Source organism: Heloderma suspectum, chromosome 6 (assembly GCF_057233095.1).
Source record: "Heloderma suspectum isolate Gila_16-S chromosome 6, 16-S_ref, whole genome shotgun sequence".
NCBI classification, from domain to species: domain Eukaryota; kingdom Metazoa; phylum Chordata; class Lepidosauria; order Squamata; family Helodermatidae; genus Heloderma; species Heloderma suspectum.
The window spans coordinates 53,187,172-53,205,345 of record NC_139463.1 but is presented as its reverse complement, the minus strand read 5'-3'; the positions used below and the strand labels follow the sequence as shown (position 1 = coordinate 53,205,345).

The 18,174-nt window shown below is 44.6% G+C and overlaps 1 protein-coding gene across 6 annotated transcripts in view; it reads left to right on the top strand.

Annotated features, from left to right (window-relative positions):
* The window catches only part of MYO1D (myosin ID), a 279,486-nt gene that overhangs the window by 28,089 nt on the left and 233,223 nt on the right, over positions 1 to 18,174 (top strand). For all 6 annotated transcript variants that reach the window (XM_084804344.1, XM_084804343.1, XM_084804340.1 and 3 more), the window contains exons 2-4: positions 13,435 to 13,643; positions 15,108 to 15,201; positions 15,956 to 16,121. In XM_084804344.1, coding sequence (XP_084660470.1) covers positions 13,523 to 13,643; positions 15,108 to 15,201; positions 15,956 to 16,121 — 381 coding nt within the window. In that variant the 5' untranslated portion in view covers positions 13,435 to 13,522. The remainder of the gene's footprint in view (positions 1 to 13,434; positions 13,644 to 15,107; positions 15,202 to 15,955; positions 16,122 to 18,174) is intronic.

The window sequence follows — 18,174 nt, the reverse complement described above, 5'->3', positions numbered from 1 at the left end:
TATGACTGCCCCCCCCCCACTCTCCCTTTGGAGCGGTCTCCAGCACGCCTAAGATTAGAGCTGTAACTCTGTGGCACAATTTGACTTATATCAGAATATAAAGCATTTGAGAAGTACTTCCCTTCTCTCTCTCACTCTCTGATCTGCCTTTCCTTGGCTGCCCCTCAAGGAAGGAGAACCCACAACATTTGTGGGCACCCTGCTTTGTGCTCAGAGATGTGTGCCCCTCACCCCCATTTGACTTGCTCCCTACTTCATTACAGCCATAGAAAGGAACTGTACCTACATGACTCTGTCTAATGTTGGAGCGGGGATGCCTGTGCAGAAGGCTGTGTGTCACCCAAGGAAGAAAGATGAAGTAACGTGGGGTTGTCCTAGAATTGTCACCTTCTCAAATACCTTGTTTCTGGGTCATGTTTATAGCTAGATGTTTGGAGTCTATAAACATGTTTCTGTTGTCATTTCAAATTTTATAAACAGGTATTGAAAAAAATACAGCCAGTGGCAGATTTTAGCTTAAGCGTTGTTCTTGTACCTGAACCATCAGTCTTATTGGAGAATCAGTAGTATCCTTGCCATCAAACTCAGCACAACTCCTGTTTATTTTGGCAAGGAGAACCGCTCCACTAAATAAGACTCGCTCCACTGGACAGCATGGTAGCTATATTAAACCTTGTCCTTACACATCTGGTTAGTAGGAAAACATGCAGATCTTGAAAAATAGTAGATGGGAGAAATGTGTCGCACCGGAATTTCTGTCTGCAGAACAAGTTGATTGGTCAGTGTTTTCTCTGCCACTTAAGAGAGAATAATTTTAGGGATGCAAACCTGTTTGAATTCAGCAACTTGCAATTCTTACTTTACTAGTTAAACATTAATTTAGCTTAGGGTGTTTCCTTTATTGGAGGATTAAATGTGCAATGATGGGAAGGTAAGTTTGGGGCTATAAGTATGTGTGTAAGAGTGATTACAAGATGTTTGAGTTGATCACACTTGTGACTTTTAGAAATATGCAAATAGCTGTATGTTGTGAGATTTTTCTTAAATTAAAAAGATGGTTTGGTACTCCAAGGTCACTGAAATAATTTGGCTGGAGATCTCCAGGTTTTCAGCTATTTTCTCTGTTTGCAGTTGGCTGCTTGTTTCCTTCAGAGAACTACAAAGGCAACTTGTTCTTTTGAAGTCTTCCTTTATTATGATTGTGGATTGTCCAGTGTCAACAATGAGGGAGGAAATATCTAATAACCCGCTATAGCTCTGTAAATGTGCCATCTGGGACAAAGGATATCCAGCATATATTTCCTGCTGTTTCAGGCTCTGCTATGTGATATGACCTTAATGTTGTCAATTCTGAATAAATAAATGCAATTCTAGTGAAATAATTTATCTTAATAATGGAAACACTTTCTGCTAATCTAGTATTTCAGACATTACCCTTTTTTAATTAAATACCTTCCTGATATTTGATTCATGCCATATGATTGCCTGTCACTATTTTTTAACATGGTATTCCCATAGTAGGATATGTGCCCTGGTAGAAATGTTTGATTTGCCAATGATCCCATAAACTGCAACTTTCTGGAATCCAGGTTTGGGCCATGTAACTGATGAACAATGGAACTATCCACAGAACACATTGACATGGGTAGCCTGTTGAAGAAATGGCAGAGATGTGTTGCCTCTAGAGATCATGTATAAATCTGCACATAGCTACCTCCTTATTTCTGTTCCAATTCGCAGCCTGTCATGGTGGCTGGAAAGGGCATGGTTGAACTGCGGAGTCTGAAGTAAGGGGCAGACATTGGCCTGGTCTGAGGTGCCAACAACTCAGGGTTGTTTTTTTTAAAACCCAAGGTGGTTGTGAACTAGGCAGCTTGCTACTCCGTGAGTTCTGGGTTTGGCCGTCCCTGTGTTGTTTTGCCGCTCTTGCTGGCAGGAGGAGCCAAGCTGGAGCGATTGAGCTGCGGAGACTGGCATGCTGGCTTGTTCACAACAAACTGGGCTTTAAAAAATCCCTGGATTTCCAAATTGTAAGTGGTCTTTTTAGATCAAATAAGACCGAATCCTGTATCATCTTAAAGTCAGACTAATTGCAACATGACCTTTTGTAGGCAATAGCCTACTTCACTAAATGCAGAAAGTTGTGATGACCTGAAATAAGCAATGCTTTAAGTTGTAAAATGAGAAGTTTCAGGCCTCTTATCCACCTAGAAGCTGCACTGTATGTCTAGCAAACCTAGCCACTGATCCCAGATATTACAAGGGGGCTGTCATTAATCAGTGGTGAAAGAAATGCAGCCTGCACATGCTTAAGAGACATTCTCTCAATTATTTATATGTTCCTGTCTTTCCAGACAGGTTCAGCAGCTGAGTCCTGCTAATGCTTGGTGCAAATTAAGCTCTGTTCTATTGGTCATTCACTGGCCTTCAGCTTAATTGAGATCTGTGTCCTTCTTTATCAGAGTTGAGCATGTTTGCTATTTCACAAAGCCTTGAAAATGATGTCAAATGTTCTCCAGCTTAATACTCTTCTGAAAATGTGAAAGCCGCTGCTTGAGCACCATAACACAGGAGAACATTAGTGTACAGAAAACCAATTTCTGATCTAGAACAATGTACACCTACCCTGGCCATAGCAGAGTAGATTGGTGGGGGAGGGGGTAGATTCCAATCCTGGAGGAGGATGACATGACAACAGTAAAAAGTCTGGTTTTACACCTACTCAAGTCTTTGGAATGTTTATGAATAAGTCTGAATGTGTGGGATTAGAAGACAGAAAAGAAGCCTTTTTAAAGGCTTTTACAATTTGCATGAACTTTGTAATGAGATTCATAGACCTGGTTGGCTCATCATGGGTTATTTAACCTATGATGAGCTGCAGCAGATATCAGGTGTGTACAGCTGCTGTTTTCAGTATGTAACCCCAGTTGAGGCGATCAGGGAATTGTACCATGTAGTGCAAACCCAACCATCATGAGTTTAATAACTCACGATGAGCTGGCTGTGTCATGCAAACCGGCCCATAGTGTAGATTTTAACACTGTTAAACACCTGTTAAACACCTACTAAGCTAACTATTCTCCTTTTGCTTATTGCAATCAACACCCTAGAAATGATGCTTGGTTTCTTGGGCTTTATTGTTGGGTTGTCTGCTTGGGCTGTTGTGGCCTGCAGAGTTGACAGGGAATACAAATTATTGTGGGATTCTATGCTTAGCCATGTTCATTTTTTTCTAGCCCTACCTCCTCCACTTGCTGGTGCTCTTAAAGCTACTTATTTGCTAGAGGTCTATAAACATGAGTGGATTTCTTTGCATAATGTCACCTCCTTAGTTTGGGGTGATTGAGGAAAAAATTAATTGCTGCTTGTAAAGTTTGGAACAGGCACCTGTTGCTGTGTTGGATTCCAGAGCATTAAGATTGAGTTACACAACTACCTTTCAGGGGATACTCACCAGTAGCTGAGAAACTCATATTATTTTCCTGCTTGCTGACTTTTAAATGCACCATGTGGTGAAATAGGGGCACTACCACATAGTATTGCATATTTGACCATAGCTATATGTCTCTCTTGCCACATAGGAGAGTTTGTTTTTTAAGAATGTGTAACTGTGGAAGAAAATAGCATATAATAACAATATCAGCAGGCAGAAACTCTGTTTCTGCCGTCTGGGAGCACTGGGGCACTTTTCCCAACATGGAGGCCATTGTATTTGAATATCTGAGTTTGCTTTAGTTACACTTCATGTTTTGATATGTGAGCATATCTCCAGGGACAACTGGAACTACCAATGAGCAAGAAATGTAATATTCAAAGTAGCACTATGCATCAGGCAGATTGAGCTGTTATTCCACTAAATGTCCACCAAATAAATGAGTTTATTATAAATGCATGTATGTATGCAGCAATTGGAGAGTTCTATTTGGAAATACCTTTCTGTAATCCTTAAGCCTCTGATTGCTGTCTGTATTTATTAATACATGAATAAATATACTAAATAAATAAATGCATATCATATGCTGCTTTATCTTCCTGTTCTTTGTATTGCTTTTTATTATTGTTGTAGTTGAAATGGGTTTAATGGTGTATTTTGAATAGAATTTTTAAAATATTTATATGTAAACCACTTAGAGATTTTTTAAAACATATGGCTGTTTTTGAGTCTGTTTGAAGGATTCTTTGTAGTGCATAAGGTTGCACTTTGCTAATAGAAGTTGCTTAAGGAAGATACTGTCCTAAAAGTTTGGAATCCATTTTGGTCATTGTTTCCCTCTTCTTACACTGATGTGTAAGAAAAACACCACTTACTGCGTACTTGTTGACAAGAAATTTTGACTTGTTGGGACTTGCCAGTTAATGTGTCATACCTCTGCATTTTTTCCAGTTGGAATTGCATCAGTTTTGTTTTGGCATGGGCTGTTCTATTTTCTTTTTTGGTTTTGCCATACAGGGCTTATTTTGAGCCAGGCAGGGCTTAAGCAGAAATCTGCCCTTCCATGTGTGGTGAGTGCTTCTGAGCATGCACCCTGAGCAACCGCAGCCCCCCTCCCAATCCTGGGAGTTGGGACTCCAGGTCAGAGGGTTAGCTCCAAGAAAGTTTGAGCTATTTATATTAATAATTGAGCACTGTTATGTAGTGTGTAATCTTTGCTAAAAGGATTTCAGTGGAGGAAAGACACCAGGTTTGGAGATATGTTGCAATACCTTATTGAAACAAGCATGCAAATTAGGTTCTTCTTCGTGGTCTGTATGCATCACACACATGGAGTCTGTGCCTTCACAGACCTGAAGCGCTTCGATTCGGGAAAGTTCTATAGCTGAGGAATTCTGGCCCCACTGTCCCAGTGCCCATGTTCCTGCTTATTCCCTCAGTTTCTTGAGACTGCCATTGCATGTACCTCATTAGGGAGAGGGGTTCTGCTTGTTCATTCTATGATCACAGTTGTCACAGGGATTGATCACAGTGTCGTCTGTCTGTATGGGGTAGATGTCCAACATGGGACAGATATGGCAGACACTTGGAATTGGGTTGATTACTGAAACAGACCATTCAGCTCATTTCATCAGCTGCATCCCGCCCATTTCTACTGGGAGGAGAGTCAGTACCGACGACAGCCATCGGCTACTGTATCAAAGCTGCTGGACCAACAGGTTGTTCCTCCTGCTCCAATTCCACACGTTCAGCCTTCCATTCCACATCTGCACAGCTTTAATCCGTGTTGCCTGGTATTGAATGTCCACAGACGACTCTGCAGAATTTATTACAGACTTTGTTATAACCGCCAACAACGCAGCCACCTCCCTTGGTACCGGTAAGACAACAGATTGGTACTGAAGATGTACAGCATCCTCTCAACAGGGATGGTTCTGGCAGGAGAGTCACCAATCGCGGTGGGCAATTACCAATCTGATACTACCTCACAATTGTCTGTTTCGCTCTCTATTTCGTCATCTCATATAGTGGTGGGCCTCCAACGAGGCCATTTCTCCATTGGAGGATTTAGGTCAATTTTCCAATCAGATCCTAAGAATGGCCCAGGCCTTAAGCATTGAAACTCAGCAGGTTGCCTCCATGGGCCAATTTCTTGTCCTTGACACAATGAACGTGGAATCCTTCAGGCCCGTGGCAATTTCTCTACTTCCAGCTTTAGAGGAAACCATCAAGCAATCTTAGAAAGCCCCTTCTGCGGTGCCATTGAGAAGGCATGTACTGTCTGCAGGAGACCAATGCTGAGTACCTGTTCAAAGATCTAACGCCCAACTCCATGGTTGTCAAAATGGCACAGGGAAAGTCTCATAAGGCGCATTCCACCCTGACAGATAAGGAAGGTAGGCACTTAATTTAATTGGGAAGATAATATATTCCTTTGCATTGATGGGCCTGAAGATCGCCAACTATCAAGCAGCAATGTCAGGTTACCAATTTATTCCATTCATTCCAAGTGTTTCTCAAACTTCATGAACTCTCCAGCTACTTTCAGCCATCTCTTCAGCAAGTGAATGCACAAAATCTTTATATGCAATTCCATCTCTATAGCTCGCTATATGTGCATAAGGATATGGGGACTGGAGTGCTAGCTGTCATGTTCCTTCGTCCTCCCCTTTCGCAATCAACAAGAGGAAACAAGGCTTCAGGGTTAGTACTTTATTAGTTAACAAATTAGTTAACTACGAGCTTCTTTACAAATACAGACTCTAGGAAACTCTCAAACTGCAGTAAAACAGCTAATCCACACATCTACGAATATCAATAGAGAAGCTGAAGTGGAAGTTAGAGAAGTTGCCAGCAGTCTGGACAAGAACTTCTCGGCCAGACTAGCTTCACAGGGATGCCCCTCCCTTAGGGAGCTAAGCTATTCTGCTCCAGAATTTTCCCAGGGATTGATGTCAGACTGACTGGTCTGTAGTTCCCAGGTTCCTCCTTTTTACCCTTTTTGGAGATAGGGACGCTAGCCCTCCAGTCCTCTGGTACTTCACCTGTCGTCCGTGATTTCTCAAAGATAATAGACAGTGATTAAAGACAGTGGTTCTGAGAGTTCTTCTGCCAGCTCCTGTATTACTCTAGGATGCAGTTCATCTGGCCCTGGAGATTTGAACTCATTCAAAGTAATTAGGTGTTCCTTGACCATATGCCTATCCATCTCAAGCTGCAATCCTGCCCCTTCAGCCTGTACTTTGCCTTTGCCAGGGGGCTCATAGACCCTCTTTTGGGAGAAGACTGAGCCAAAGTAGGAACTGAGTACTTCTGCCTTTTCTTTGTCATCTCTTATCATTTTGCCATCCTTATTTAATAGCTGAACCACCATTTCTTTCCTCTGCCTTTTATTATGCATGTATCTGAAGAAAGCCTTTTTGTTGCTTTTAGCATCCCTCGCTAACCTCAGCCCGTTCTCAGCTTTAGTTTACCTGACACCATCCCTGCAATTCTGTGCTACCTGTCTGTACTCCTCCATTGTTGCTTGGCCTTCTTTCCACTTCCTGTATGTGTCGTTTTCTGTTTTCAGGTCACCTCTAAGCTTTTTTTGAAGCCACATTGGCTTCTTCTGTTGTCTTCCACTTTTTTTCTTGTTGGAATTGTTTGTAATTCTTCCTTTAGAATTTCCTTTTTTAAAAACTCCCACCCATCTTGGACACCTTTTCTCATCCGAGTCGCTTGCCATGGGACCTTATTTATCATTGTTCTGAGTTTATTAAAATCAGCTTTCCTAAAATCCAGGGTACATGTTTGGCTACACTCGGCTTTTGCTTCCTTTAGAACCAAGAACTCCAGTATAACATCGTTGCTTTCCCCCAGAGTTCCTGTAACTGCTACTTTAACCACTAAGTCATCTCTTTTGGTTAGGATCAAGTCAAGGATAGCCTATCCTCCAGCTCCTTCCTCCACTTTCTGTAGGAGGAAGTTATCCACCACAGAAGTCAGGAATTTCCTGGAGGGGCCATGTTTTGCAGACTTCGTCTCCCAACAGATATCAGGGAAATTGCAGTCCCCCATTACTACTACATCATGCTTCCTTGAAACATTGGCAATTTGCTTTTCACAAGTTTCATCCTCATCTTCTCTTTGATTGGGTGGCCGGTAGTAGACGCCGACCACCAGGTTCTTTTTATTTTTTGCTCAGTTATTTTAACTCAGATGGTCTTGATGGGGCTACCAAGCTCATCCTCCTGTATTTCTGTGCATAGAATGTCATGGAGCTCCTTGCCTCTCTGTGCACAGAAAGCGACTCAGCCAGCTCCTGCAGTCTCCGCCAAGTGGTGTGGAGAGTATCTCAGTTTATCTCTGATCAGAGATAACAAATGAACTCCTCTTCGTGCACGCTCGCCATCTGATGGAGGATGAGCTTGGTATGCTATCTCTGATTGGATTGCTCTCCCCAGGGGGCAGGGCTTGGGGAAGGCAGGGGGTGGGATCTGCAGAGGGTGGGGTTGGGTCTCATCATGGGCTGGATTAGGCCCGTGGGCCAGAGGTTGCCCTCCTGTGATTTAGAAGTTCCAGGTGTTCACAGAGCAGCACTGAGTGTGAATTTGACAAATGCAGAATTTGTTTTATAAGAGAACAATGAAGCATATGATGACACATCAACAGCTTATGGCCAGCTGATGGCGAGAAGGGGGTTGGAATACCTATAAGAAATCTTGAGTTTCTGCTGCTATACTCCTGCAGTTGGAAGGGGAGCAGGTGAATTTGGGGCAGGGCTCCATGAAAATCGAACTACAACATTGTAAGTCTGAGGGGAGCGTTATGTTCAAATGTTATGGTCTGTGGAAAACGCAAACAAAAATTGCTTGCAAATGGGACCAGTCATTAGAAAAGAGTATGGCAACTCTGTATAACTTCGCAGCTCCTTTGTTAAAATAAAACAATGGTAGTGGTGTGTGCTTTGACCCTGGTGGTAACCACTGGTGGTATGTAAGTTCATACACAACTGTTTTTAGCACAGTTTGCCAGTCAGGCCAGTCAAAGCCCCACATGAACTTCCCCGCCCCCGGTGATAATGCCCTCAGTTAAAAGGGACCTCCAAGATATTACTGTTACGCTAAGCCTCTTTGTTTCAGTGGAACTTCTGCTGAAGAAGTTTATCCTAGACTGTGCCCAGCTGAGAGATGTTACTGCTTTGCCAGGAGGCAGCACATGGAGACTGACCAAAGGAACATGCCAAATATCACCTACAGGGCAAATAGTAGAGAAATCCAAACGTCCTTTTTCTGTTTTGAATCGTGTTGATATGCTTGTCATGAACTACTTGTAACTTTTCAGTCTGTTTATGGCCTTGAAATTTATTGTGCCTATTGTTAAACCTTTCACCCCGCATCTCTGATCTAGAGCAGAGGTTGTGATTGTGTGTTTAGGGGACAAAAAAGAAGTAAACCTGGTAGTGGTGGCAGACATAATTTTGTCTTTGCTTCCTGCATATTGGTGGTGGGCAGGGGAAATCTGATCATGTTGTGGGCTGGTATCAAATTTTTAAGTATTTATCCTACCAAAAATGTGGGGGAAAAAAAATCAACATTCCCAGAAGCCAGCATCAAATTCTTAGGCACCTTGGACTTCTGCAGCCCTAGCAGCAGCTCTACATTAGGTTAGGTATAGCTGGGTCTTCACTCTTCTTCCAATTACTTAAAAAAATGTAAGTACAATAAGTAGTGTGGCACAGAGATATATTTTTAGTTTTGAAAGCGAAGTACTGCAGGTGCAGCCCCAAGTCTTGTTTTGTATGACACCTACTGTTTCACATGTTTTCAAAATCGCCTGAATGAAACCGTTTGTTTCCAGTATGGAATCATCTGGCAGGGTTAGCATGCAACACTTCTGCTTCAATCGAATAACCTGTTTATCTTAGTGAAACGGAATTCCAAGCAAATGTGCTTAGATGCACAGGTTTGTGTGTCTAACTTTACTTTATCGCAGATGCAGAAAAACATAGCTGTTCTCCTTTTTGCCACTGGTGCCGGCCCTTCCAGGTGCCTCCTAGTCTGCTTTTCTCTCATCCGCTCCCCCTCTGTATATTTCGGGTAACTCCTTGGTGGTCAGTTAAAACTCAGGAAGGTGGCAGTGGCAGCAGTTTGTTTTTGATTTATTGGCCGTGGGCTTCATCTGGGCTAGGAAGCCAGCCACTCCTCCGCTGCCTGCGTTTGTCTTTCCTCCTCTTTCTGCAGATAAAACAGGCATCCAGACCTGGCTTGCATTCTGCAGCCCTCAAATATGGGAGAGGAATGGCTCACGGTGCCCACTGATGCAAACAGAAAGAAAAGCCTTTATATAGTCCTGTGTTTAGTGGTTTGGCGTTCATTTGTTTCCATCCACGCTTTTTGCTCTGTAATATGTTGAAATAACAGTGTGTCTAGAAAACAGCTTTTCCAAACCCCGTATTGTGGAATTGAACCACAGGCCATGGTAGTTATCTTGCAGATATATCAGCGTCACTGTTTCCAGTAACAACCTATGCGACTAGAGAATTTGAAGCTATTCAGGACTTGGTAGATTTAACTGACTTTTAAATATGAGGTTCTACTTTATACTAAAGCAGCGGTGGGCAACTTTGGGAGATACAGGGGCCATTTGTGTCCCCCACCCCACCCCTCCCACAGGTTGCAGGTCCACGGGGCCCTCCACAGTCCATGGGGTGCCCCCCCCAAGCGAAATTGCTGGTTTGTTGCCGCTGTAGTGCAAACCACTCTGTAGCAACACAGAGTGCTACTGTGGATAAATGTAGCTTGTTTACAAGCTAAATTGAACCCCTTTGGTGCTCTGTAATGGCTATGGAGTGCCAAACAGACCAAATTTAGCTTGCAAACAATTTGTTAAAAATGAATAAATTGGGGGGCAGTGGGGCAGCCCACCCCTGTATTAAAGGGTGACAATGGTGCTTATACTTTTAAATAACATTGCCAACATACAATACTCCCCTCTCCAAATCCTCTTTCCCCTTATTGCCAAGCCCCATTTTCTCTTCAATATTTCTTAAATCCTCCCATTTGTTTCCACTGCTATAACCATTGAATATGCCTCATTTAGAACACAGGTTCTTAAGCTGGCAATAGGCCAGGAGGATGAATTTTCAGCTGGGCCAGTCAAATTCTGACCTCAACAACCCTAGAATTAAGTGTATATTGTGCTTCCCTTCCAGGCTTTCTTCAAAGGGGAATTTGCCCTGTTTAAGGATTTTGTATGATAGAATTACTCATCCTTGCCCTGCCCTTGCTGCTCCAACCCATACAGGAAAGGAGGGGCGCCAACTGCACATGAACGGCATTTCCTGCTTTGTGGAATTGGCAGCTCTTAAAACTGAGTTGAAAAGGGCGTGGGGCTCTTTGCTTTTCACTTGTAAATCCATTAACATTTCATGCATGTGTACAAGTGGAAATGAGATCAAGGTATAGGGTAGATGCATTGAAATGCTTCTGGGATAGTAAAACTCCTTCAAAGCCTGAACTTTGCCTTTGCGAGCAAGTTCGTAATATTGAACTCTTCCACCAGGTGCAAAGGAATTGCTTTCAGTCCATGGTGTTCTTTTTTCAATGCAGCAAACATGCCATATTAAGCGAAACTGAATTTGTGCTCCTCCCCATCCCTCACATTACCTGTGTTTTCAGTGGAAGAAGAGGCCACGAATTTGTTAAACTGTCAATGATAAAGCAGCTGCCGACCTCCTTGTGAGATTAGCAGAAGGGTACTCTGCATTTGACTAAGGACAGTTGGGGTTTTGCTGCATCCAAGTAGCAATCTGGATTTTATACAGTAGCTCATAAAACTTTGGATACTTTGAACTCTTGTAGAAGTTTCTGCTGAGTGGTGGTAATGAGCTGTCTTAGAAAACAGACAGCAGCAGTTGAGTATAGAGTGACTTGTGATCATTGCTGCACACTTGGTTTGGAGTTCCTTTTTCAAATGGAGCCATGGAAAAGGATTTGTCATATCCTGCTGTGTGGTTAAGGTTATGGCATAGTGCTTGGGAAGAGCGAAGACTGTGCTTGAGTCAGCCATAAAGTCCTGTAGAGTGAGTTAGGAAGTATACTGGTCCCATCTAGTGGTGAAGAGGCATTAATAGGTTGCAGAAGCTGGAAAAGAAAGCTAGTGTAAGTAAAGCAGAGAAGGGGAGGGGAGGCTGTACAGCCAGTAGTCTCTTAGAGCAGCCTTCTGAACCTCGAAAACAAATGTAAGGTGTAGAAGTTTAAATGGTAGCATCAGTACTTTATAGTCTCTCTTCAGCACACACATGGGTTCTGTCCCTGAGCAGAGGAGCATTTCAGAAATTTTTAGAGCTCCCAGATTTAGGTCCTGCCCTTGAGCAGGGAACTCTGTGCCATGCAGCTATCTTGAGAGCAGGAAGAACACCTATTTTCCTCAATTTCTTTGTGCCATGTGATGTCCCACCACCTTCCAGGTAGGACCAGCCTAGAACTAAACAAGGCCTTGGAGGAAGAGGATCCTACTGCTGGTCCTAGAATTTATAGGGCTCAAGGGGAGTCAGCAGATACTGATACCCCTCTGCCAAGATCACCACATAGGAAGGTACCCTGCTTGAGGAAGTGCAGGTTCAGGGGAACCAATGTGCTCCAACTGGATTCATGCCTAGCTCCAGACCTGCCAAGGTCACCCCCCCAGGATCCCAGGTGCATAGGTGGTGATGTATCTGAGTGGAAGCCAAGGACTGAAGGCACATTGCCTGTCTGGCAGCCAGAGGTACTGCATTTCTGAGCCCTGCTCATGGAGATGAAGAGGAAAGGGTGGGAAAGCAAAGCCAGCTATAGAGCTCCTCAGTATGAGCCTAGCCAATCCAAAGTGCTCCTCAGTATGAGCCTGGTGCCCTCGGGTTCCACAGTCTGGCATAGGAATGCTTTGAATAAATAAATATTTCCACGTAAAGCTCTTAACTCCCAGGAATTAAGCCTTAGAATGGGATAACAACTGCACAAAGGCAAGGAAACCACCAGACGGTTGGTGTTCGGGGAAAATGGGGTGATGCAAGGGGGAGGGGGCACAAGCACCTGGGGAGCCCATGCAGACCTCCGGAAGGCCCACCTGCCCACCCTCGGCCTTGCTCTGGCAGGGTCCTCCGAGTGAGACAGGGTGAGCAGCTGCTCTGGAGAGCTCACCCGCCCCTGCTCTGCTCTGCTCTGCTCTGCTCTGCGGACCCCCGCAGAGTGAGACAGTGAGCAGGCAGCTGCTCTGGAGAGCCCAGCCCAGCTGTTCACCAGGAGAGCATGGCCAGCAGAGCTCTCCAGAGGACCCACTGTAGTGCTGCCTTGCTGTAGTGAGGTGGTGGTGGGAGGACGCTCCCAGTGGTGGTGGGAAAATGTTTTCCATGTTGGGAAAAGTGCCCCAATGCTCACAGAGTTTCTGCCTGCTGATATTGTTATTATATGCTATTTTCTTCCACAGTTACACATTCTTTAAAAACAAACTCTCCTATGTGGCAAGAGAGACATACAGCTGTGGTCAAATATGCAATACTCTGTGGTAGTGCCCCTATTTCACCACATGGTGCATTTAAAAGTCAGCAAGCAGGAAAATAATATGAGTTTCTCAGCTACTGGTGAGTATCCCCTAAAAGGTAGTTGTGTAACTCAATCTTGGAAGCTTTTAAAACTGTCATGAGGGCTAAAACCCTTTTCAGTGTCATAAAAACTGATCCTCTGGGTGGCTAATTCTGCTTCTGTGTTTTCATGGAAAACATGGTGCATAGGCATATACAGTGTACATAACACTGCCTGATGTACTGTGTATACTCTCTTTTGAAGTTTTTCAAATATTATTAAACTTCAGCTAGTCTGTGAAATACTTGTGCTCTTCAAGTGGCTAACTGATTTGATCAGATGCATCTGGGATGAAGTACAGAAGCTCTCATATGCTCTTCAGAGTTAACTGCCTTTAAAAAACCCTTTATCCCTCCCCATTGCCCTCCTCCTTTGTCTTTGTCTTACCCTGCCTAGGTTTGAAAAGGGACGGATCTACACCTTTATTGGGGAAGTGGTCGTTTCTGTAAACCCTTACAAGAACTTGAATATCTATGGGCGTGACATGATCGAGCAGTACAAAGGGCGGGAGCTGTATGAGAGGCCCCCTCATCTCTTCGCCATTGCAGATGCTGCATACAAAGCCATGAAGAGACGGTCAAAGGACGCATGTGTCGTAATATCAGGTGTGTTGGGGGAACCTGCTGTACCTGAGGAACGCGCTTGCTGTCTGTTTCAGGTGCATGGCGGAGATGGTGAGCAGGGCTGCAGTTGTGCCCTGTCTTCTAGTGATGGGCTGAAGTATTTGACCCACAGATTTCCATCTGTTGGGGGGGGGGGGTTGGGGTGAAAACTGTTGGCGAGAAAAAGAACGTGTGAAATCAATTAGTTTCAGGGAGAAGGGGTTCTATTATAAGATGAGGTGGCAGAGGGTTTTCCACTTTATTCCATAACAGCAAACTTTGCTGATGCTTCAGGTAACAGTAGAGCTGCAGCCAGCCACCTGGTGGCAACCCTGTTGCCTACACAATGGCGGTGGATGCTGGGGAGAAAGAGGATCCCCCACCCACTGGCTGACCTAGAGACCCTTTTCCTGACTGTCTCTCTCTCCACTCACCTTTACCCCCAAAGATACAGCAACCTAAAACGTAAGGAGCTGCCTCTTACTGAGTCAGCCTAGGCTGGAGGAAGATCATAGTTTTAAAGAGCTGGAAATTGTTTGAGAAAGGTTTCACTTCCCATGGTGCACTCACATGCTTTCTTTTTTACTGCCCTGGTCAAATGGGTTTTTGCAGTTTTTTGAAACAAAGCACAACCTGCAAAACTTGTTTATCTGAGAGAAAAGTGGGATGAATTTACAAACCAGAAGTAGGATGTTCCTCTTTCAGTTAATCTTTGGAAGGGGCAATCCTATGTCCCCTAGACAGCATCTGGGAGACATAAGAAATTTTGGTTTCCTGGCTCTTGAGGTCAGAAACAGGACTCCGACTGCAGAGCCAGGAACCCGTGCTCCATGCCCCCTCCTCCTTGGAGCCAGTTCAAAGAGAACCACACCGGCTCTCTCTCTGTGCTCAGAAAACAAAATGCGGAGACAGGGAAAAGGGGACGGGCCCAGGGGCAGGGGACCGGGGCGGCCAACATACAACACACCCTATAGCCGCCCCAGCCTCCTTCCCTCCCCCTCCCCCTCCCTGAAGCCTCCACTCGATGGGCAGAAATGCCCGTCTAGCTCAAATGCAGAGCTGGAGGCGCAACATGGCTCCCACTCTGCATTGCAGACTCGCGTGCCTCTGAGTTCGGGGGCTCACGAGTCCCAACGGGTTGCGCCCTAATTCTTTTTTCTGTTCTTTTTAATCTGCCAAGTAGCCTAACACTTCCTGGCAGAAACCTTCTAGAATTTCAGATAAAGGACACAAGCTAATGTTTTTGAACCAGAAATTGAACTTGGGACAGTAGACACAGAAAGTATGTTATCAACATCAAGCTTGCTTTAAAAAAAATGAAAAGAAAGAGAAACCAGAAGTGACGCAAACTGTGCAAGAACCTATACCGCCATGTGTACTGGATGCCCCATGCACATACCCTGATTATAGCTACGGCAACATGTTGGCTTATGTGTTATGATGCCCCTCTGCTGTCTGTGTCCTCAGGTGAGAGTGGGGCCGGCAAAACAGAAGCAAGTAAATACATCATGCAATACATTGCTGCCATTACTAACCCAAGCCAGAGAGCCGAGGTTGAAAGGTAAGGCATTTACGGTCTCAGAGAGAGAGACAAACACAAAACACATTTGGAATGTAAGATGGTGTATGGGGCTGTCCTTGAATCATGGTCTGGAAACTTCAGCAACAGCTGGCTGCTGGATGGGCTGTGGTGACGCTGACAGGCCCGGACGCTGTTGCCCCAGCCTGGTTTACTGGCCTGTGAGGACAGTTCAGGATGCTAGTTTTAAAATGCCTTGAGGCCTGTGCACCTTGGACACTGCTGCTCTCTCTGTGTCCTATTAAAAATCTCTGCTGTTGGCCAGCAGTATCTTCTAAAGAGTACCATCGCGTTTGGGCAGCAAGGGCATATGGTGGTTGCCTCTAGGGCGGCTCTACATTCCCTTGCCATCAGATGCGTACCAAGGCCTGAGTGTCCGTTTGGAAGTACCTTGTTTTTATTGAGAGAGGGATGGAGCTTTTAACATCTGCGGTAATAGAACTGAGCAGACTGTTTTTGAATTTATCTCCCTAAATATTTGTAGTGGAGCAGCCTACAGATGCAGAGAAAGAGTGAGGTGTCCCATAGTATTCAATTTAAGTCATGTGCTTGGGAAGTGTGATGCTGAGCTGCATTCAGGGGGCCTGCGCTGTGCCTGCTTAATCTCTCGCTACAGCTACTGTGGCCATTTTGCAGCTTGCAGATAGAACATGTGGTTATGTTCTAGGTTAGTGATATATGACATCTAGAGCTGGTTTCCAGTTTCTTTGCTTTTGTGGTTCTCTGCTCTCTAAAGGGTGAAGAACATATTGCTGAAATCCAATTGTGTTCTGGAGGCCTTTGGCAATGCCAAAACCAACCGCAATGACAACTCCAGCCGATTTGGAAAATATATGGACATCAACTTTGATTTCAAAGGAGACCCGATAGGTGGGCACATCAATAACTACTTGCTGGAAAAGGTAAGTTGGTCTTGCCAATGTAGACTTCTGAGGAAGTTCATGGATAAAGTGTGTGTGTGTGTGTTTTTTTAAGAAATTATGAAAAGTTGACCATATTGGGTTCATCTGGATTCATAGTAGAAAACCGATGAGAGTTCCTGGGATAAGAGTATGCCTTATTCCCAGGAGGACCAAGAACAAGAGTTGGCTTTAATTGATAAACGTTCCAGTAAATAAAATCATAGCAGATGACATGGTTTTAAAATAGAGGGTCAAGTAGCAGTAAGGAGTCTTTCTATTACATGTTCAGTGTGTTGATGAAGCCAGAAGCCTCACTTAACTGTGATGGTAAGAGCTATCTGGCTTTCATGTATATTTCTGTGACAGAATCTGGTGCGTGTTTGGATTTTTTTTTTTTTAAATCTATATTTGTTGCTCTGAAGCCTATTTACAGAATACATATATTTCTCCCTTCCTCCCCCTCCCGCTCCTCTCTCTGTTGGGTTTTAAAACATATTTGGTACTAATAGGTTAAAAATCCCCCACCTGATATGCTGTTCTGATCATAGTGACACGCTTGGGATAAACGCTACAAGATGGGCGAGACTTGGCTCAACCACACTACAAGCGAGAAGGATCTTGGAATTGTTGTCGATCACAAGCTGAATATGAGCCAACAATGTGATGTGGCTGCAAAAAAGGCCAATGGTCTTTTGGGCTGCATTAGTAGAAGTATAGCTTCCAAGTCCCGGGAAGTACTAGTCCCCCTCTACTCAGCACTGGTTAGGCCTCATCTAGAGTACTGTGTCCAGTTCTGGGCACCACACTTTAAGAAGGATGCAGACAAGTTGGAGAGGGTTCAGTGGAGGGCAACGAAGATGATCAGGGGACTGGAAACAAAGCCCTATGAAGAGAGACGGAAAGAACTGGGCCTGTTTAGCCTTGAGAAGAGAAGACTGAGGGGAGATATGATAGCGCTCCTCAAGTACTTGAAAGGTTGTCCCAGAGAGGAAGGCCAGGATCTCTTCTTGATCATCCCAGAGTGCAGGACATGTAATAATGGGCTCAAGTGACAGGAAGCCAGATTCCGGCTGAACATCAGGAGAAACGTCCTGACTGTCAGAGCAATACGACAATGGAACCGATTCCCCGGGGAGGCAGTGGGCTCTCCCACACTGGAGGCATTCAAGATGAGGCTGTGCAGCCACCTGTCAGAGATACTTTGACTTAGATTCCTCCATTGAGCAGGGGGTTGGACTCGATCTTATAGGCCCCTTTCAACCCTACTATTCTATGATTCTATGATTACAGCTGTGATGGCTTGCAAGTAATTTTTGTGATACAGGTTTCCCACCCACCTACCCCAAAAATGATGCAACAGTTTCTGTTGGTTTGGTAAACATATAGTCTTTCTAGAGTTCATCTAGTTGGTTAATTTGCGACAGGCTCTGCGTACGTAAGAGCCTCGTGTGGCGCAGAGTGGTAGGTGGCAGTATTGCACCTGAAACTCTCCCCACAACCCGAGTTCGATCCCAGTGGAAGCTGGGTCTTGGGTAGCCGGCTCAGATCGACTCAGCCTTCCATGCTTCCGAGGTCGGTAAAATGAGTACCCAGCTTGCTGGGGGAAAGGGAGTCACGACTGGGGAAGGCCATGGCAAACCACCCCGCTGTAGTCTGCCATGAAAACGCCAGCGTAAGCGGCGTCCCTCTAGGGGTCAGTAATGACCCGGTGCTTGCACAGGAGGAACCTTTCCTTTTCTTCTGCGTACTTGGGAGTTCTGAAATGTTGGGTCACTAAATGCTAATGCTAAGAACAGATTGCCAATTTTTTTGTTTATCTGAAGTGCCCAGCTGTTCCCGGGCAAGCCCTCCGGGCATTCCGTCTCACTTTACCACAAAGCTCTGTGTGGCTCAGGACACAGACAATAACGGGCCTGTGCCTGGACTGTAAATTCAAAGCATCCTTGCTGCTTAAGTGTTCCGTACTAAGAAGCTTGTGAAATTATAGTAATGCTGTGATGAAGTGTGGGAAAATGGGTCTTTGCTTACTGAGGAGGTCAGAGAGCTTTGCTTT